The 23,230-nt window shown below is 41.6% G+C and overlaps 1 protein-coding gene across 1 annotated transcript in view; it reads left to right on the forward strand.

The window, feature by feature from the left end:
• The first annotated feature begins 13,719 nt into the window (after window positions 1-13,719).
• Window positions 13,720-23,230, forward strand: part of LOC110508629 (adenylate cyclase type 1) — a 60,398-nt gene continuing 50,887 nt past the window's right edge. The window contains exons 1-3 of the mRNA XM_021589285.3: window positions 13,720-14,848; window positions 21,915-22,064; window positions 22,403-22,521. Of these exons, the coding sequence (XP_021444960.3) occupies window positions 14,240-14,848; window positions 21,915-22,064; window positions 22,403-22,521 (878 nt within the window). The 5' untranslated portion in view covers window positions 13,720-14,239. The remainder of the gene's footprint in view (window positions 14,849-21,914; window positions 22,065-22,402; window positions 22,522-23,230) is intronic.

A 23,230-nucleotide genomic window follows, 5' to 3' on the forward strand; every position in this document is an offset into this window, starting at 1 on the left:
CTGATTCAGACTGATGTAATCTAGATCTCCTGTTTAAAACAAGCTTTCATGTTTAATTGCTTTTGACCATGTAATACAATACACACATACAAGGGTGCAATAGCAGAGGGGGCTATAGCAATAAGGAAATTATTATCTTCAATCAGCTAGCATTGTGCAGTAACCGGATATGGTGTTTATATCATACTGTATCTACACACTCGCTTAGAGATACATAATATGTACAGTGGGGAGAACAAGTATTTGATACACTGCCGATTTTGCAGGTTTTCCTTCTTACAAAGCATGTAGAGGTCTGTAATTTTTTGTCATAGGTACACTTCAACTGTGAGAGACGGAATCTAAAACAAAAATCCAGAAAATCACATTGTATGATTTTTAAGCAATTAATTTGCATTTTATTGCATGACATAAGTATTTGATACATCAGAAAAGCAGAACTTAATATTTGGTACAGAAACCTTTGTTTGCAATTACAGAGATCATACATTTCCTGTAGTTCTTGACCATGTTTGCACAAACTGCAGCAGGGATTTTGGCCCACTCCTCCATTCAGACCTTCTCCAGATCCTTCAGGTTTCGGGGCTGTCGCTGGGCAATACTTACTTTCAGCTCCCTCCAAATATTTTCTATTGGGTTCAGGTCTGGAGACTGGCTAGGCCACTCCAGGACCTTGAGATGCTTCTTATGGAGCCACTCCTTAGTTGCCCTGGCTGTGTGTTTCGGGTCGTTGTCATGCTGGAAGACCCAGCCACGACCCATCTTCAATGCTCTTACTGAGGGAAGGAGGTTGTTGGAGATCTTACGATACATGGCCCCATCCATCCTCCCCTCAATATGGTGCAGTTGTTATGTCCCCTTTGCAGAAAAGCATCCCTAAAGAATGATGTTTCCACCTCCATGCTTCACGGTTGGGATGGTGTTCTTGGGGTTGTACTCATCATTCTTCTTCCTCCAAACACGGCGAGTGGAGTTTAGACCAAAAAGCTCTATTTTTGTCTCATCAGACCACATGACCTTCTCCCATTCCTCCTCTGGATCATCCAGATGGTCATTGGCAAAGTTCAGACGGGCCTGGACATGCACTGGCTTGAGCAGGGGGACCTTGCATGCGCTGCAGGAATTTAATCCATGACGGCGTAGTGTGTTACTAATGGTTTTCTTTGAGACTGTGGTCCCAGCTCTCTTCAGGTCATTGACCAGGTCCTGCCGTGTATTTCTTGGCTGATCCCTCACCTTCCTCATGATAATTGATGCCTCACGAGGTGAGATGTTGCATGGAGCCCCAGGTGATTGACCGTCATCTTGAACTTCTTCCATTTTCTAATTTATTGTGCCAACAGTTGGTGCCTTCTCACCAAGCTGCTTGCCTATTGTCCTGTAGCCCATCCCAGCCTTGTGTAGGTCTACAATTCTATCCCTGATGTCCTTACACAGCTCTCTGGTCTTGGCCATTGTGGAGAGGTTGGAGTCTGGTTGATTGAGTGTGTGGACAGGTGTCTTTTATACAGGTAACGAGTTCAAACAGGTGCAGTTAATATAGGTAATGAGTGGAGAACAGGAGGGGTTCTTAAAGAAAAACTAACAGGTCTGTGAGAGCCGGAATTCTTACTGGTTGGTAGGTGATCAAATACTTATGTCATGCAATAAAATGCTAATTAATTACTTAAAAACCATACAATGTGATTTTCTGGATTTTTGTTCTACAGTATCTTATGGATTTTCTGTGTGTTCAATGTGTACGATCTAAAGATAACAAAACATTGTAGTGTACTAGAGAGGGAAGAGGGGGAACTGTGAGCTCTGCAATATTGAGTATTTTTTCGTTCAAGAGAGGAGAGAGACAGAGAGGGAGAATGACAAAGCGATATTTTGGATCCACCATCCTCTCATGCCTCTGAACGCTTGGCTGTTTGCTATTTGCTCCACTTGTGGTCTGGAAACAGGTCAGGATGTTCAGTCTGACATCACAACTTTACTTTAAACTTTAAAGATGACATAGCCTTGAAAGAAAATGCTCTCTCTCTCTCTCTCCCTCCCTCCCTCTTTCTTTCAAACAAACACACAGGCCTTCAGATACGCACGTACACACACACACACACACACAATAGTTCACACAATGATTCACACATCCGATATTATTCCTGGTATCTTCCAAACAACTCTCTTCACCTGGCAGAGGTGATTTGACTGTCTATTTAAAAAGACACCGGTGGTCTCCTCCCTTGTGCATTGCTATTTTGTACAGCTGCTCACAGATGTGTGAACATGTCACTGTTCCTCTAATTGGGCAATGCACACAGTCTATAAATGGATACCATGTTATACTGCAATACAACCATTATACAGCTATTATTTTATTCATAGGCCTGTAGCTGATACATGTTATACACAGACTTTAATTGTGTTCTGTGCATGGGCCTCCAAAGGCCATACTCGTTGTAATTTGTATACATAAATCTCAGTAAGCTGCTTAAGTTTAAGCAAATTCAACTACAGTGTGGACTGTAGTGCGACCTCTCTATGGGGGACCAAATCTGCCGTAATTAGAAATATATGAATAAATGCACACACAAATGGATAAACACACACGTAAAAAGCTAAATAAATCGATGGACGAATGTACATTTAAAAAGATAAATCATTTATTAAAATAATAAATCCCACTTGCTTTCTTTAATTTGATTAATTTATATTATTTCTTCATTTTATTTATTTGTGTATTTCTTCTTTCAATAAGATAATGAAGGGGTGTCAAGCAAACGTATGTGGGCGGTAAATCTAACACGCCATTGGTTTATCAATGCCACGGCACAATGCTCAATTGAAACAAAGGCCATGTTTCACATTAGCACCCCCCAAACAATAATGTGTAGCGCATATAGCTACACTACATTACCAAATGTATGTGGACACTTGCTTGTCCAACATCTCATTCCAAAATCATGGGCATTAATATGGAGTTGGTGGGCCCCCCCTTTTTTTTTTACCTAAATGTAGTAATTAATAAATTGGCCACATTTCTTAAATGGACAATTATGTGAACTGTAAGTTTCAAATTGACACATACCTGCAGGGATTTGCATGATGTCTACTTTGATACAAATTATTTTACCTTTATTTAACTAGGCAAGTCAGTTAAGAACAAATTCTTATTTTCAATGACAACCTAGGAACAGTGGGTTAACTGCCTGTTCAGGGGCAGAACGACAGATTTGTACCTTGTCAGCTCGGGGATTTGAACTTGCAACCTTTCGGTTACTAGTCCGTTACTAGTAACGCTCTAGCCACTAGGCTACCCTGCCGCCCCGTTATCGTTTTCGAAATTAAAAGAATAAATAGAGCCAAATATTCATGATAAATCATCTTGTCCGAGAGAGATTTACATGGTTATCAAATCGTCATGCCAGGGTAAGCCTACACAAAACACAGGCCTTATTTTAAGTGTTTCTAAAATCCCCTATGGGAAAAATGAATGGTGGAAAAATTATTGGAACCATTTCCCTGTTTGACGGCTAGGTATTATGACACCTCCACTGTGGGGCTCTATACAGTAAATAGCCTAAAGCTTATCTAACATTCAACCTTAAAATAGATAATAAACTAAACTGCAATAATCATAAACCATTATTAGATAGCTAGCTACGATAGAAAAATATCTGTCGGATGGAAAGGAAGCAGGACCATGACATGTGTCAGAAGCAATGCATGTTGGCTAGCTCCTGTTAGCTAAAGTAGATCACCTTTAAGCAAACAGAGTGGATACTTAAATAATAGGGTTGTCATTTAGCTAGCTTGGCTAATTCTCGACATCATCGATCTTTGAAGCAGCGTGGTTGCAACAATCACATGCATCTAAGCTAATAGCTAGCTAACTACAGTCGAATAAGGAGGAGAATGATGTCATTATGGAATAAGTCACCTATGTGAAGCTAGTCACAATACGAATTGGCCACAATAGTGGAATTTGCATTTTCGCCTTAGCAATTGTTAGTGAGATGTGACGTGGTGCCATAATATAGCATAATAGCTTAGCTGGCTATAAATTCACGTATGCCATGTCATTTGTCATAGTCCTTATCAACAAATGGCATGCACACTTTTAATCAGCTCTGTTGTTGTCCTTTGTGGACTTGAATGTGAAGTAGGCCAACTGATTCATGAACGCTAAATACAGCAGTGGTGGTCGGTGCCATTTAATTAAGATGAGGGAAGCCGAATATAAAATATGAGCATGGCCTTAGTTCTATTACAGCATATTGGATGACTGCCATTCATATTCCATTCACCCAGCTCAATGTAACATCAATAGGTTTTGGCTACTACAAGAAACACATTTCCCTATACCCATCTTGAGGTTGCTTCAACCTAGCCTTTGAATGAAAGTTTACAACGTAGGCGCACAGGTCGAGAGAAATGACTGACATTGACACATTCAATACCGCCTTGCACACTCTTGCCTGCATCTAGCTGATCTAGGGCGTAATCATTAGTCCAACAGTTGCAAGCGAGAGTTTCTATTGGACAATTTAATTTATGTTTATCCCCATTTTATTCTATTTGCTTCCGTTTAAGAAACATTTTTCAACAGAATCAGCGGAATGAATACACCCCTGATCACACGCACACTTTCATAGCAGCCACATATAAACAGCATGATCCCTTTGATCATTGTTTAATTCGTTCTCGCATCTACACTTTCCTTCTCTCACCTTTTACCTTTGCTTGTGGACTTTAGTGACAACACATAATCTGTATGTGAACTAGCAAAAAACCTTTCCAAGCCAAACCTTCCTATCATAACCGCTAACCGCTACACACAACCTACATCGTTGTCACCGTATTAACGTCAACATTGTTAGTAAACCCACTACAATCATGCAGTACAGTGTACAGTCAACAGCAATTACACTGGTAGGCCCCGGTGGCAATAAATTAATAAAACCAAAAGCTTACTTTGACTTAGAAGAGTTTCAGTGTTGGATAGGCATAGCCAGCTAGCTGACATAGCATCACTCTCTGTTGAGACGTGTGTTTCAGTAGGCTAAACTAACTAGCTGCATTCACTAGCTAAGTGGGGAAAAAATACAACAAAATATAGCTAGCTCTCTCTCCATTCCTTCTTCTTCATTTTTGAAGAAATTAATTTGTTCAACACTGTTAAGCTATTGTCTTTCTCTCTCTTTGAGTCAACTACTCACCAACTATTCTGATAAATTGGAGGACGTCCTCCCGATGTTGTCATAATTATTGTGTAAGTCTATGGAAGGGGGTGAGAACCATGAGCCTCCTAGGTTTTGTATTGAAATCAATGTACCCTGAGGAGGACTGAAACTAGCTGTCCTCCAGCTACACCATGGTGCTACCCTACAGAGTGCAGTTGAGGCTTCTGTAGACCTTCTTTGCAAAATAGTGTGTTTTAATCAATTATTTGATGACGTTAATATATTTAATATAGTTTTATCTAAAAAAGGATAACTTTTTATTTTTCACTTTTTATTTTTATGAAATTCACTGAGGACGATGGACCTCCCCTTCCTCCTCTGAGGAGCCTCTACTGAAATACATGTACTTTTGTTAATATCTGCACGTTTATCATCTGATCTCTTAGATCCTGGTAGAGATAGATATGCAACCATACTACAAGTCAGGACTTTTCTCTGCATCCAGGCTGAGGCTTGCTACCAGCAGGAACACGGAACACTCCAACACTCCAAGTCATGAAATGTTTGTTTTCCTTTATATTGCATGATACTAGGCCCTGGGCCAGTAGGAGGTTAGGGCTCTCTTTCTAGCACGCTCACCAACTCTCTCCGTCTATCTCCAGGTGCTACAGAGACCGAATGGTATTCCAGAACCATCTGACCGACTACCTGCGATCACTCCAGAGCACAGAGATGTAAGCTACACTCAAAATAGTATACTTGATTGTCTATGTAAGCCTCCTTCTCTATGGCAGTCTGACTGTGTGACAACATCGTATATTAACAAGGGTCACTGGTTGGATTGGATTTATTGTATTCGCTCCAAAACTGATGCTCTCTCCTCCCTGTAAAAGTCTCCCAGACTTTTATCAAAACGAACATGTCCATCACTCTATCCCCAGGTGAGTCTGCTAGGCTACAGAACTTTAGAGCAGCACATCAAAAAATCTGCCATCCTGTCGTCAGCTGTCTGCAGACAGTTCCCTGAAGTAGGATGCAACTATCAAGGCTTTCAAAGGCTACATTTTGGGAATTACCAAATGCAATACAATGTTGTATAAACAACTTTTTTTTTAATTATTAGATTACAAAACAATAACTTTTTCATGGCATGTATGTCACATTGTTCTTCACAATAACTTTTACTAACTTCTGTGGTAACTTAAACACAAAGACATCCCTTAGAGCTCATGACTAAAAAGGACTACAAATGTGTATTATGTCCAGGGTGAATATTTGTATATTCATGTAAACCAGACACATCACAGAGGTGTCAACTAAAACATATACAGTTGAAGTCGGAAGTTTACATACACTTAGGTTGGAGTCATTAAAACTAGTTTTTGAACCACTTCACAATTTCTTGTTTACAAACTATAGTTTTGACTAGTCGGTTAGGACATCTACTTTGTGCATGACACAGTAATTTCTCCAACAATTGTTTACATTCAGATTATGTCACTAATAATTCACTGTATCACAATTCCAGTGGGTCAGACGTTTACATACACTAAGTTGACTGTGCCTTTAAACAGCTGGGAAAATTCCAGGCTTTAGAAGCTTCTGATAGGCTAATTGACATAATTTGAGTCAATTAGAGGTGTACCTGTGGATGTATTTCAAGGCCTACCTTCAAACTCAGTGCCTCTTTGCTTGAATCATAGGAAAATCAAAAGAAATCAGACAAGACCTCAGACAAAATATTGTAGACCTCCACAAGTCTGGTTCACCCTTGGGACCAATTTCCAAATGCCTGAAGGTACCACCTTCATCTCTACAAACAATAGTACGCAAGTGCAAACACCATGGGACCACGCAGCCTTCATATCGCTCAGGAAGGAGACGCGTTCTGTCTCCTAGAGATGAACGTACTTTTGTGCAAAAGTGCAAATCAATCCCAGAACAACAACAAAGGACCATGTGAAGATGTTGGAGAAAACAGGTACAAAAGTATCGATATCCACAGTAAAACGAGTTCTATATAAACATAACCTGAAAGGCCGCTCAGCAAGTAAGAAGCTACTGCTCCAAAACCTCCATAAAAAAGCCAGACTACGGTTTGCAACTGCACATGGGGACAAAGATCGTACTTTTTGGAGAAAAATCCTCTGGTCTGATGAAACAAAAATAGAACTGTTTGACAATAATGACCATCGTTATATTTGGAGGAAAAAGGCTGAGGCTTGCAAGCCGAAGAACACCATCCCAACCGTGAAGCATGGGGGTGGCAGCATCATGTTGTGGGGGTGGCAGCATCATGTTGTGGGGGTGCTTTGCTGCAGGAGGGACTGGTGCACTTCACAAAATAGATGGCATCATGAGGGAGGACAATTACAGTGGGGCAAAAAAGTATTTAGTCAGCCACCAATTGTGCAAGTTCTCCCACTTAAAAAGATGAGAGAGGCCTGTAATTTTCATCATAGGTACACTCCAACTATGACAGACAAAATGAGAAGAAAAAGAAATCCAGAAAATCACATTGTAGGATTTTTAATGAATTTATTTGCAAATTATAGTGGAAAATAAGTAACACTCAATTAGTATTTAGTAGCATTGCCTTTAAATTGTTTAACTTGTGCGAAACATTTCAGATAGCCTTCACACAATAAGTTGGGTGAATTTTGGCCCATTCCTCCTGACAGAGCTGGTGTAACTGCTTTTGGTACCACTGAAGGACACAATTTTTTAAATCTTTATTTTACTAGGCAAGTCAGTTAAGAACAAATTCTTAATTTCAATGAACAGTGGGTTAACTGCCTTGTTCAGGGGCAGAACGACATATTTTTACATTGGCAGCTCTGGGATTAGATCTAGCACCCTTTTTGGTTACTGGCCCTATGCTCTAACCACTAGGCTACCTGCCACCCCTGAAGATGTGTCACCATCCGGGCCCATGTCACAGCATGCAGTGGCCTGATACCAAATACATTATGTACCTTTCATCACCAAAGCCATGTTAACATCTACTGCACATGTTGAACAATTCAACCCTTTTGTTAGTGTTATTGATATTTGGAAATGCAAAAAAAGAATTGTCCTCTCACTATCAACTGTGTTTACTTCCAGCAAACTTAACATGTAAATATGTGTATGAACATAACAAGACTCAACAATTGAGACATAAAGTGAACAAGTTCCACAGATATGTGACTGACAGAAATGGAATAATGTGTCCCTGAACAAAGGGGGAATGGGGGGGTCAAAATCAAAAGTAACAGTCAGTATTAAGTGGCCACCAACTGCAGTGCATCTCCTCATGGACTGCAACAGATTTGCCTATTTTCCTGTGAGATGTTACCCCACTCTTCCACCAAAGCACCTGCAGGTTCCCGGTCATTTCTGGGGGGAATGGCCCTAGCCCTCACCCTCCGATCCAACAGGTCCCAGACGTGCTCAATGGGATTGAGATCAGGGCTCTTCGCTGGCCATGGCAGAACACTGACATTCCTGTCTTGCAGGTAATCACGCACAGAATGAGCAGTATGGCTGGTGGCATTGTCATGCTGGAGGGTCATGTCAGGATGAGCCTGCAGGAAGGATACCACATGAGAGAGGAGGGTGTCTTCCCTGTAATGCACAGCATTGATTTGCCTGCAATGACAACAAGCTCAGTCCAATGCTGCTGTGACACACAGCCCCAGACCATGACGGACCCTCCACCTCCAAATTGATCCCACTGCAGAGTACAGGCCTCGGTGTAACGCTCATTCCTGCGACGATAAACGCAAATCCGACCATCACCCCCGGGTGCGACAAAACCGCGACTCATCAGTGAAGAGCACTTTTTGCCAGTACTGTCTGGTGCAGCGACGGTGGGTTTGCGCCCATAGGCGACGTTGTTGCCGGTGATGTCTGGTCTACAGGCCTACAAGCCCACAGTCCAGCCTCTCTCAGCCTATTGCGGACAGCCTGAGCACTGATGGAGGGATTGTGCATTCCTGGTGTTACTCAGGCAGTTGTTGTTGCCATCCTGTACCTGTCCCGCAGGTGTGATGTTCAGATGTACCAATCCTGTGCAGGTGTTGTTACATGTAGTCTACCACTGCTGTCCATCTTGTCTCACTGTAGCGCTGTCTTAGGTATCTCACAGTACGGACATTGCAATTTATTTCCCTGGCCACATCTGCAGTCCTCATGCCTCCTTGCAGCATGCCTAAGGCACATTCACGCAGTTGAGCAGGGACCCTGGGCATCTTTCTTTTGGTGTTTTTCAGAGTCAGTAGAAAGGCCTCTTTGGTGTCCTAAGTTTTCATAACTGTGACCTTAATTGCCTATCGTCTGTAAGATGTTAGTGTCTTAACAAGCTTCAGATAAGAAATAACTGAGGAGGTGTTTTTGGCGTGATATAATGTATTATAGGACTGCTATGCAACATTAGCCTTTATACAATTATATGTAATATACTAATGAATCATTATGTGATCTTTCAAGACATTGATTCCGCTTTGATCTAACTTTACTAAATGAGCACCATTGTGAGGAGTGATACTCTTCTATTTGTAATAATAAGTGATGATTAGGACTATTATGGGTAGACAACAGAGGGATCATGTGGAGTTTTATGAACATCAAGGTAGAAACACTGAGAATTTGGTTCCTAGATCTCTTTGAAGTGATAAGGTTCATGCGTTGGATCAGTTTGCCTGCGTTTCTGTAAGCTAAGCAATCAGACACTAGGGCGAGTTCAAGTGTGATTTAGGCCGACATGAGCCCCAATTCCTGAACTAACTGTTTTGAGGACAGCTGTTTTAGAAACCTCTGGTAGAGTTTTCTGTCTGTGACTGTTATGTCAGATTTGGCCAGCTCCAAGTGGTCAAGCCTCTGACAGACGGGCCTCTGCACACACGCCAATAGTTATTCATCATTCACACCACCGCCAGAGAGAGAGGAAAGGGAAGAAATCTCAATTTACCTACCTATAGCCTAGATTTTTAGTTAGTTTGTCAATCGAACGTTTTGATAGAATTTTTGCTTCCCAGAAATATTTTTTCCAGCACTGTGTATTTTCTAATTTAAAAAAAGTGAGTGAGAGCGCTGCACCACTGCGCTATTGCAGCACATTTCATGGACTCAAGATCCACAGGCAAGGATGTACAATGCAAACAAAGGGCTCCCGAGTGGCGCAGCGGTCTAAGGCACCGCGTCTCAGTGCTAGAGGCGTCACTACAGACACCCTGGTTTGAATCCAGGCTGTATCACAACCGGCTGTGATTGGAAGTCCCATAGGGCGGCACACAATGTGCCCAGCGTCGTCTGGGTTTTGCCGGTGTAGGTCGTCATTGTAAATAACAATTTGTTCTTAAATGACTTGATTAGTTAAATGTAAAATAAATATATATTATAAGAAAAGAAAAAAATTCGCTGCGAGACTTTTATTTTGAAGGTGTGGCTAATTGTTATCGTAGCTAGCTTCACCGAGCAATGCTGACATTGCACAATGGTGTGTTTGATACCACCTACAGATGTTTGATTGACACCCCCTCATTATCATATTAGAGGAAGAAATACAGAAATAAATTATACATATACATACACTACCAGTCAACGGTTTTAGAACACCTACTCATTCAAGGGTTTTTCTTTACGTTTTAAAAGATCTCTACATTGTAGAATAATAGGGAAGATGTGAAATAACACATGGAATCATGTAGTAACCAAAAAAAGTGCTAAACAAATCAAAATATATTTTACATTTGAGATTCTTCAAAAGCCACCCTTTGCCTTGATGACAGCTTGGCATTCTCTCCCCATCTTCATGAGGTAGTCATCTGGAATGCATTTCAATTAACAGGTGTGCTTCTTAAAAGTCCATATTATAGCAATAACAGCTCAAATAAGCAAAGAGAAATGACATTCCAAACTTACTTTAAGACATGAACATCAGTCGATATGGAATATTTCAAGAACTTTGAACATTTCTTCAAGTGGTGTTGCAAAAACCATTGAGCGCTATGATGATTCTGGATCTCAGGAGGACCACCACAGGAATGGAAGATTCAGAGTTACCTCTGCTGCAGAGGGTAAGTTCATTAGAGTTACCAGCCTCAGAAATTGCAGCCCAAATAAATGCTTCACACAGTTCAAGTAACAGAGACATCTCAACAGAGACTGTGTTAATCAGGCCAAACTGCTGCAAAGAAACCACTACTAAAGGACACCAATAATAAGAAGAGACGTGCTTGGGCCAAGAAACACAAGCAACGGACATTAGACCTGTGGAAATGTGTCCTTTGGTTTGGAGTCCAAATTGAAGATTTTGGGTTCCAACCGCCACGTCTTTGTGTGATGCGGTGAACGGATGATCTCTGTATGTGTTTTTCCCACCATTAAGCATGGAGGAGGTGTTATGGGTGGGGTACTTTGCTGGTGACACTGTCTGTGATTTATTTAGAATTCAAGGCACACTTAACCAGCATGGCTACCACAACATTCTGCAGCGATACGTCAACCCATCTGTTTTGGGCTTAGTGGGACTGTCATTTGTTTTTCAACAGGACAATGACCCAACACACTTCCAGGCTGTGTAAGGGCTATTTTACCAAGAAGCAGAGTGATGCAGTGCTGCATCAGATTACCTGGCCTCCAAAATACCTCAACCTCAACCAAATTGAGATGGTTTGGGATGAGTTGGACCGCAGAGTGAAGGAAAGGTAGCCAACAAGTGCTCAGCATATGTGGGAAGTCCTTCAAGAATGTTGTAAAAACATTCCAGGTGACGCTGGTTGAGAGAATGCCAAGAGTGTGCAAAGCTGTCATCAAGGCAATGGGTGGCTATTTGAAGAATCTCAAAAATAAAATAAATGTACTACATGTTTCCATGTGTTATTTCATAGTGTTGATGTCTTCACTATTATTCTACAATGTAGAAATAGTAAAAATAAAGAAAAACCCTTGAATGAGTAGGTGTTCTAAATCTTTGACCGGTAGTGTATGTGTATGTATATATGTATATATATGTATACAGTATATCACAAAAGTGAGTACACCCCTCACATTTTTGTAAATATTTGAGTATATCTTTTCATGTGACAACACTGAAGAAATTACACTTTGCTACAATGTAAAGTAGTGAGTGTACAGCTTGTATAACAGTGTAAATTCACTGCCCCCTCAAAATAACTCAACACACAGCCATTAATGTCTAAACTGCTGGCAACAAAAGTGAGTACACCACTAAGTGAAAATGTCCAAATTGGGCCCAAAGTGTCAATATTTTGTGTGGCCACCATCATTTTCCACCACTGGCATAACCCTCTTGGGCATGGAGTTCACCAGAGCTTCACAGGTTGCCACTGGAGTCCTCTTCCACTGGTGGATGTTAGAGACCTTGCACTCCCCCACCTTCCGTTTGAGGATGCCCCACAGATGCTCAATAGGGTTTAGGTCTGGAGACATGCTTGGCCAGTCCATCACCTTTACCCTCAGCTTCTTTAGCAAGGCAGTGGTCGTCTTGGAGGTGTGTTTGGGGTCGTTATCATGTTGGAATACTGCCCTGCGGCCCAGTCTCCGAAGGGAGGGGATCATGCTCTGCTTCAGTATGTCACAGTACATGTGGGCATTCATGGTTCCCTCAATGAACTGTAGCTCCCCAGTGCAGGCAGCACTCATGCAGCCCCAGACCATGACACTCACACCACCATGCTTGACTGTAGGCAAGACACACTTGTCACCTGGTTGCCTCCACACACGCTTGACAACATCTGAACCAAATAAGTTTATCTTGGTCTCATCAGACCACAGGACATGGTTCCAGTAATCCATGTCCTTAGTCTGCTTGTCTTCAGCAAACTGTTTGCGGGCTTTCTTGTGCATCATCTTTAGAAGAGGCTTCCTTGTGGGACGACAGCCATGCAGACCAATTTGATGCAGTGTACGGCGTATGGTCTGAGCACTGACAGGCTGACCCCCCACCCCTTCAAACTCTGCAGCAATGCTGGCAGCACTCATACATCTATTTCCCAAAGACAACCTCTGGATATGACGCTGAGCACGTACACTCAACTTATTTGGTCGACCATGGCGAGGCCTGTTCTGAGTGGAACCGGTCCAGTTAAACCGCTGTATGGTCTTGGCCACCGTGCTGCAGCTCAGTTTCAGGGTCTTGGCAATCTTCTTATAGCCCAGGCCATCTTTATGAAGAGCAACAATTATTTTTTTCAGATCCTCAGAGAATTCTTTGCCATGCCATGTTGAACTTTCAGTGACCAGTCAGTATGAGGGAGTGTGAGAGCGATGACACCAAATTTAACACACCTGCTCCCCATTCACACCTGAGACCTTGTAACACTAACAAGTCACATGACACCAGGGAGGGAAAATGGCTAATTGGGCCCAATTTGGTATATATGTGTATGTGTGTGTGTGTGTATATATATATGTGTATATATATATATATATATATATATATATATATATATATATGAATTAAAGTTAGAATGTTTAGATAATACATAGATAAATAATTAAATACATGTAGATATGTAGAGAATTAATACATTTTAGTCTAATTTTTCTGTTAACTTGCTAATTTATTTAATTATGTGTGGATTTATTCATTTATTTTTCCATTTATATGTGCATTTATGTATTTCTAATTTTGGCAGGTTTGGTCCTCCATACATCTCAAGTCTGTTTTCTCTTGTTGTCTGTTGAGTTACTGAGACGTGTCTTATCTCCACCTCATAATGCGCATGCGTGATCCAATCTGAGCCTTGCGAAAAGCTGTTAGATTCAGAACTCGACCGTCGTGTGCGGGACTCTGTTTCCATGATGTTGTCCTTGCCCAAGTGAAACGAAAAATACTTTTTGGAGTCTTGCTCAAGGGGCGAACATGCTTGCACGTTTCCTTGGTGACTGATCTCGACGAACAACGGATTTCAACCTGTGGATAGTGCATGTCGCGCGTCAGGAGATTACAGTGGCAGGCCAGTCCTCCAGCCTTAGTGATCCGGGACGCTCTCCTCTCTAGACTGCTGCGTGCTTGATTGTTTCCCGGCGTCGGTCTGTAGCGCGCTGTGTGGTCCAGTGTCTAGTTTATGAATGGCCCTGACATGGAGGAAATTCCGTTTCAGAAAGTCAAAACCCGGCGGAAGAAAAGCCATTGTCCACCAGGCGTTCCTCTGACTACCATCGCATGCGAGGATGAGTTCGACTGCAAGGAGCTGGAGTCTCTGTTCCAGAACTACAATCTAAAGCTGGAGCAGACGTCCACTCTCAAAGCCCTGGCGGTGCTCATCGTCATGGCATCGACGCTGGCGGTGGTGGAGTTGCTGTCCGGCCCCAATCTGACCATCTCCAAGGGGTCCCATCCGGTACACTGTATCGTCTTCGTGTCCCTCTTCATTGTCACCAACGTCAAGTACCTTCAGGTGACCCAGCTCCAGCAGATCGTCAACCTGACCTTGCTCTTCGGCTTCACCTTCTCGTTCCTCTGCTGTCCCTTCTCCCTCGGCGCGGTGGGGCTGGAGCCCCCGACCAACCCGGAGCAAGGCATGTGGCAGCTCATGCTGGTTACATTCGTTGCCTACTCGCTCCTGCCGGTGCGGACTCTGTTAGCAGTGATGTTTGGAATAATGATTGCCATCTCTCATATAATTGTGACAGCCACCTCCGTGACAGTTGAGACGCAGAAATTATGGAGAACGGTAAGTAGGCTATACATAGTTAACCACCAGGCTAGGCTATTCGAAGCATGGATAATGGGGCTTTAATCTAGAACAGATAAGGGAAACGCGAGAGGAAGAATGAGCCTGTCAATATGAAGTTCAGCACCATCAAGTGGACAGCGACCGGCGGGGGTCACCGATTTGCGCGCGATTCATACAATGTCTGAGCACTGCTTGTCCGCCTGCTTTGATTTTGAAAGACATACAAAGAGAACATTCTACAATGAAATATGTTTCGGTTTTGTATCTGTAATGCCCTAGATTTATGTAGAATAGAAACATCAGTGAACTCAAGGCATGCTGTTTTTTTTATAAGGAGAGCGTGCTGGATGTATGCTATAGTAGAAAGTGCAAAGCCGTGTGCGATAACGTGCGGAGAGGTGCTCAGTAGTTCAATCTAAACACGGGCTTCAATGACGTGTGGCTGATTGTGATCACAACTGCAGACAGGAGAGCAGGGCCTGGAATTTAGGTTTACGAGTGTTTTAACGATTCATCTTTCCTACAATGGCCGAACATGTAACATGCTTTTCCCAAAACACCACGCGGAGAGAATGGTCGCTAAGTGCGTTGTGGAGCATGTGTCAATATCCTGCTGATAAAATCAAAAGAAAGGGAGAGCTGCTCTCATATTAGCTTTCTCCAATCAAATCGTACCTCATCATTAACATTATTTCACAATACCGACGACGGATCAGCTCATATTACCATCTACGGCTGCAGATATTGATGCGGCTTATTTCCACTCGCACACAATGATTGAATCAATGTTATTTTAACGTCATTTCAATGAAGTTACGTTGAACCGACGTTGAATTGACATCTGTGCCCAGCAATAAATCACCGATATTAGGCTAGACATCATATAATATATTGAGACAAATTACAGACAATAACCTACAAGTATCAACATATAACTTAATTGATTGAACTTGAAATGTATTTCAATATGATTGAAATAGACCTATAGCCTACTGTTTATGCTATGTTTTAAGTTTGAAGTGTATTTTTATACTTTTCTTGTTTGTATCAATTACAAAGACATTGGCAACTTTATTTGTAGTCAACTTTGTTCTGAAGTTATCGGCGGTCACAGAGAGACGGACGAACCATGTGATTCTATGTTTAGCAGCGACCTTTCTGTGTATAAAGTGACGCAGGAGGGCAAAAAACGACGCGCTTGGCTGTTCTACGAGTGGTCTGGGGCAGGCGTTTGATTACGAGTGTTTTCAAGAGCAACGTTAATAACATTGGCTTTGGGGAACTGCTCGGAGATTTAACGATTCTCCTACGAAGGAAGGTTCTATCGATGAATTTAGCCTTAATATGCTTTTGGGAAACCGGGCCCATGTCTTGACAGTCAAAGTATAAGCAGGCTTTCCGTGTTGACATTGCTTCAGTTCTAGGCTAATAGTCTCATGTTACTGAGGTAGGAGGGAGGGAGGGACATACAAATAGGCAATAGAGCTGTATCTGTCTCACACCATTTACTTCAAAATAGCCTGAGTGACTGATTTGACTTGGGTCCGTGATGTGTGTGCCTAAATGATTGACACCCTTGAAAAATATGAGCAGTAATGACTGTAGGCCTATAAAATACATAATTAAAATACTAAGCTACAGTATATTGTATGCAACAACAACAAAAAATGGAAAATTATATTATTTATAATTCTGTAAGGTATTTTTTTTATATATTTTTTTTTAATTTCTAAAAATCTGTTTTTGCTTTGTCATTATGGGGTGTTGTGTGTAAATTGATGAGGGGAAACAATTATTTCATCCATTTTAGAAAAAGGCTGTAACTTAACAAAATGTGGAAAAGGGGAAGGGGTCTGAATACTTTCTGAATGTCTAATAATATGACCCAACCTCATATCACCCTATACTGCCAACAGAGTGGAACAAAACAAACAGGGCCACACAGAGAGACCAGACGGACAGTGCTCAGACAGGATTCACGTACAGTGTGCCTCTGTTTCATAGGGAATATCTGGTCCATTTAGGCTGAAAGTACTTGATGTAGAACCAAAGCAGGCCGTGGTTGATGACCCCAACCAGATACTAGACAACCAGACAGTTAATAAAAGGTCAAGCAAACCCAAAGAACTTTATACCAAAAATGTCTTGACAGTCTCAACAAGTTCTCTCTCTCTCTCTCTCTCTCTCTCTCTTGGTCTTGCTCTCGCTCTCACTCGCTCGCTCTCTCTGTCATGGAGAGGTTTAGCCCTCAGTCATATCAGCTCTGATTTGCTTTCTTCCTTTAGCATGTGGCATGTAATATCTTGCTCGTGTAGCCTATACGTGTGTCAGGAGGACGGTGTGTGAAGGACAGCGCTAGCGGTAGCAGAGTACAGCCTAGGAAGGGAAAGCTAATCCATTAAGCCTGGAGATTAGCTCAGTGGTATGACCGTAAAGGACCTGTGTTTCAACCAACCAACAACCACCAAACAAGCCTATAGGCCCCCTTCCCTTCAGGATCACAGTGAGGCTATGTGTGGCGTAAACAAACCAATAATAACCAAATCTCAGTCAGAGTGAGAAGGACATAACATTATTATGTTCCCTCTCCTGATTATCCACTACAGCATTGCTAAATTCTGTCATAAGAGTCCACCAGTACACCAATCATGTGTGATCCTGATATTTGAGTCTCGTTGTCTGCATTGCAGACATGAGACCATGGATTTCTTGTGCCTTGGGGATCGGGTCAGATCCCAGCTTATGCCATTTGCTATTCATGTTGACAATATAAGCTTGTCCTCATCAAATACAATCACACACCCTACAGTACAGTATAACTAATTCACTTATTGGATGCTGTTGCCTGTATTGTGTTGTCTAAATGAGCTGCTTGTTCTTACTAGTCTATCATTGACCTATTCTGATTTACAGTTCATAGAAGGAAAGCAGTCAATTGAAAATGTAATTCATTGGGCCCTAATCTATGTATTTCACATGACTGGGCAGGGACACAGCCATGGGTGGGCCTGGGAGGGCATAAACCCACCCACTTGGGAGCCAGGTCCACTCACTGGGGAGCCAGGCCCAGCCAATCAGAATTAGTTTTTCCCCCACAAAAGGGCATTATTACAGACAGAAATACTCCTCAGGACTCCGCTCCCCATCCTCAGATGATCCTGCAAGTACAGAAGCCAGATGTGGAGGTATTGGGCTGGCATGGTTACACGTGATTTGCGGTTGTGAGTAGGGCTGTGGCGGTCATGAAATTTCTTCAGCTGGTGATTTTCAAGCAAATAACTTTCGGCTCACGGTAATGGACCGTTAATTAAAATGAAATAAACCAATTTAGCATCTCCTGGCTTCCACAGACAGCCTACATGCCACTGATACTGACCTTTGGAACATCTACATTTTAAGAAGTCTAATAAATCCATGTAATATAACCTACACCATCACAATAAATCCATCATTTATTTTTAGACAGGTCTAAAGAAGCATGATATGAAGAAAATTGAGTCTATTTCAGAAGAACAGAACAGAATAGCACACTCTGGCTATGCCAAATTGATGTGGGCTACACTAGTTCATTTAGCAGACAAGATTTTCTTCAAGTTCCGTGGAATTATTTTATAGTATGAAAAATACAATTGAACAAAGCTGAATAAAATAGACAGGATATTTTCTCCAAACGATTTGACGGAGTGCACACATGCGGCTATTCTGTGTTGAGAGGTTAACAAAGAAATAGATACTCTTATATGGTTAATTTAGAGTTATTAATATAACTTTAGTTGTGATACAAACGTTGGCCTATATGTTATTTTTAAAACATTCTAAGGCTGCACGATGAGACTCTAATGATGATTTGAAAAATGTAGCTTGAATGGCATGAGCTCTGCTTTGTTATTTTTTTGCGCAGGCTGTACACACTACATCAGTTACTCATTCACAATTTGACAAGCACTTGATAATGCCTAGGATTTCACGGTGGCATCCCCTTTGTGTGGCCTTAATGCACCCTAAAGGCATAGTCAACTTAGTGTATGTAAACGTCTGACCCACTGGAATTGTCACACAGGGAATTATGAGTGAAATAATCTGTCTGTAAACAATTGTTGGAAAAATTACTTGTGTCATGGACAAAATAAATGTCCAAACCGACTTGACAAAACTTTAGTTTGTTCACAAGAAATTTGGGGAGTGGTTGAAAAACGAGTTTTAAATTATTCCAACCTTAAGTGTATGTACATTTCCGACTTCAACTGTATTACAGCAGACCTTGTAAACACCAGTGGTGAATCACCAATCAGGGTCTACTGCTGGTGAGGAAGACACACTGTATGTCAGCCTATGTGTATGTGTGTTTGCTTGTGCATGTGTGTGTGTGTGTCTGTGTTTGGGTGTTAAAGGTCACATCTCCAGGCCCAGTCATGCTCAGCCACATGGAAAACACTCAGTTTACACAGGCTCTGTCTATCTGTTGTTCTCTCCTACCTGACCTACACTCAGCTGGAAGCATAGCCCATTTATGTTTACCCCTCTGTGCTTTTACACCACACACACACACACAAACACACACACACACACACACACACACACCCTGAGTGATTGCTTCCAAATGTGTATTGACAAGACAAAGCAAAATACTTCATTTTTGACTTCAAATTAATGGTTGTGAATGTGCAGTACATCTCTTTTCTCTTCCTCTGTCTATACTATGCATCAGTCCATCAATGTGCAATGTGTTTAGGCCAGGTGGTTTCTACTACCTCAGCTTCACTTGGCACTTTATGCATTAAAGGGTCAATCAGCAGTTCAACGAATACCAAAGCGGAGCACCCGGCCACTGATTTGGTAAATAGCTGAGGAATGGGACTGGAAAATGTAACCACTGTCAAATTAATAGACAGAGCTCTGGATGCAAAGACTGACCATCCATGAGATACAATTGTAATTTTAACCATGCTTTGAGGCTATGCAGTGTTTGTTTTCAATTACATTGTTTAACAAAAAAGGGGAAAACAAGCTTATTTGAAAATGGCAGTAATTTGAAAACGTATATGTCCATTATCATTTAACCTTTATTTAACCAGGCAAGTCAGTTAAGAACAAATTCTTATTTACAATGACTGCCCACACCGGCTAAACCCTAACCATAACGATGCTGGGCCAATTGTGTGCCGCCCTATGGGACTCCTGGTCAAGCCCGGTTGTGAGACAGCCCGGGATCAAACCAGGGTCTGTAGTGACGCCTCTTGCACTGCAATGCAGTGCCTTAGACCGCTGCGCCACTTGGGAGCCCATTTCTCCATACTTTCTATCTCGTTGTAGACATTCAAGAGCGGCCTGGAGTGTATTTTTTAACCCAAAATAATCATTTCCTATTAACATTACATTTTTTTTATTCAAACATCCCCTGGGCCAGATTGAATGGGTCCGGTCTGCCAGTCATTCTGCTAACGGTAGTGAAACTACCTTCAACATCCTTCAAACTTCACACAGAGACATAAATGGTACCCATGTGTTCATCTGACTCTGGGTAAGTACAAAAAGGGCTTGATTGCCAAAATGTCTCAATGTCCCTTTTGAGATCAGAGTGGCAAGTTAGGCTCCAACATATTGGTAGCAAACAGAGTGAGCAGTGGTGTGAATTAGAGCCACAAGCGCACAGCCGCCTCTTCCTTTATCATCTCACCACAGCGGCGCCGCATCAGTCAGTCTATATTTCAGATGATGTCAACATAATGGCTTTTTAACCCACGGAGCGCTGGAATTTTGACTGTTGATATTTCAATATTTAAATTTTGTAAATATTCCATAATAAATAGCTAAAATAATTAATATTTTTTTTAATGTTCAGTTAGCCTAACGGCCCATCCAGACCGTGCCTAAACTACAGTATATTGAAACAAATGTCACACATATAATAATAGATGTGAGCCCAAAGACAAGATTAAATAGATAATGGTCTGATGGGTGATAAAAGTATTAATTGCCAAATTGAGACTGATGACGGCATCCACCGACAAAGAGCTGACCAAAAAACACTTTTTTCAAATCATCCTGCAGAGATCCATGCAGGCAAGATGTTTTGATTGCTATACCCTATACCCTATCGGAGAGAGCAGATTCTAAGCTTTCCAAATTCACCTAGTTTTGCCAAACAACTCTCAAAATGGCACAGAATATGGTAATAATATAACTCTTTCCTAGTATAACTACGGCTCCACTCCTCCTCTTGTGAGTGCTGGTGGCAAACAGCGATGAATTGTATTCTGTTATATCCCTTTATATTCTTACTGTAAAATACAGTATATGTGTTGACTGTGGTTGGGCAGGGAAATGAATACAAGCGTGTTATGTATGCTAAATTGACAAGTTGATTTCATTGGCATGGCGAAGCCATATAGCCTCGGCAAGTACTGTAAGTACCTATACATAAAACTCAAAACATGTTATTCTGTTCTTTTGAAATAAATTGTCTTTTGTATCATGTTGAATATGACCTTCCTAAACTAAATATGAATGATTTCTCTGTGATTGTGGCTATTACATTGATTTATTTGACTGCCGGCTATTCTACTGTTAAACGTGCATACGGTCATTTCAACCGTCACGGTGCTTTGAGGTTGAAATGCCCCAAAAGTTTTAGTCTTTGATGATATTTATCTCAAAGGACTGCTAGAGTGTTAAATACACATCATTTGGAAAAGTCAGAGACAGGTCGGTTCAATGTTTTTATTGAAAGGAAGTTATTAAAATGCCCAAAAATTCAAAACAGTCAGATTGACGTCTTGACGGTTGTGATAATGAAGAATGACCGAAAGTGACCTTCTCGTTCCACAAAATAAATGTGCCAGTGTTTCCCCTAGGATTTTGGAAAAAAGTTGCATCATGTATTTGGTATTTAAGACCGTCTTTAACTTGAGAGCATAGTGTCGCTCAGTTGGTGTGAGAGCATGGGACTAGGAATACTAAAGCCACACCTTCAATTTCCGCAGGGATCCCATGTCACTTTGGATGAAAGATTATGAGGTTATGTATGCTAAGTGGCATAATGTTGTGGTGTTTGTGCTTGCAGCTGGTGGCCAACACAGTGCTGTTTACCAGTGTGAACCTCTCTGGATTGTTTGTGCGCATCCTGACTGAGCGAGCACAGAGGAAGGCTTTCCTACAGGCACGCAACTGCATCGAGGAGAGGCTACGCATGGAGGATGAGAATGAGAAACAGGTATAAACACACACATACGCACACACACACACACACATACAAATTCCCACGGACACACCAGCATGCAGACACACAAACACACATTAACAGAAGGCATAAGGGTAAAATCAGGCTTCTATATTTCTCTTATATTATTTCTTTAAACACACTTGGTGACTCATTCACACTTTTTTTTCCAATTCCGTTTGTTCCACCACCTTTTATCTCTCACTTTTCTTATCTGCACCACCACCAACACTCTCCTCTCATATTCTCAAGTCTGATTGACTTTTAAGTATACCTCTCTTTCCTTCTCCTCACGCCGTCCTTCTCTCTCTCTCTCTCACCCACCCACACAGGAGCGACTTCTGATGAGTTTGTTGCCCAGGAACGTGGCGATGGAGATGAAAGAAGACTTCCTGAAGCCTCCTGAAAGGATCTTCCACAAGATCTACATCCAACGGCACGACAACGTCAGGTAGGGCACCCATCCAAACTCCAAAACTCCCAACCCAGCGTCAGGGGTAGAAACATTGGTTAGCTCCGATGATCATTTTAACGAAATGGCTGCGTTTTAGAATTCTCTGGAAGTCTCCTGCCGATAGCTTAAAATATGATTTATTTTATAGAACTGGGTCTGCTCTACTCATTCGGCTGCCCAGATAACAAGTTACTTTGACGACTGGTGCTTGTTTAATTAGATCAAAGCTGAATGAATGTCTGCAGGATCACATTATGATAGTATTCTACATATATTTGAAGTATTCTACATACATTTGAAGTGGTTGAAAAACCTGTTTTTCAACCACTCCACAAATTTCTTGTTAACAAACTATAGTCGGTTAGGACATTTACTTTGTGCATGACACGAGTAATTTTTCCAAAAATTGTTTACAGACAGATTATTTCACTTATAATTCACTGTATCACAATTCCTCTGGGTCAGAAGTTTACATACACTAAGTTGACTGTGCCTTTAAACAGCTTGGAAAATTCCAGAAAATTATGTCATGGCTTTAGAAGCTTCGATAGGCTAATTGACATGATTTGAGTCAATTGGAGGTGTATCTATGGATGCATTTCAAGGACTACTTTCAAACTCAGTGCCTCTTTGCTTGACATCATGAGAAAATCAAAAGATATCAGCCAAGACCTCAAGTCTGGTTAATCCTTGGGAGCAATTTCCA

Source organism: Oncorhynchus mykiss, chromosome 28, assembly GCF_057628025.1.
Source record: "Oncorhynchus mykiss isolate SJ-2025 chromosome 28, ASM5762802v1, whole genome shotgun sequence".
NCBI classification, from domain to species: Eukaryota; Metazoa; Chordata; class Actinopteri; order Salmoniformes; family Salmonidae; genus Oncorhynchus; species Oncorhynchus mykiss.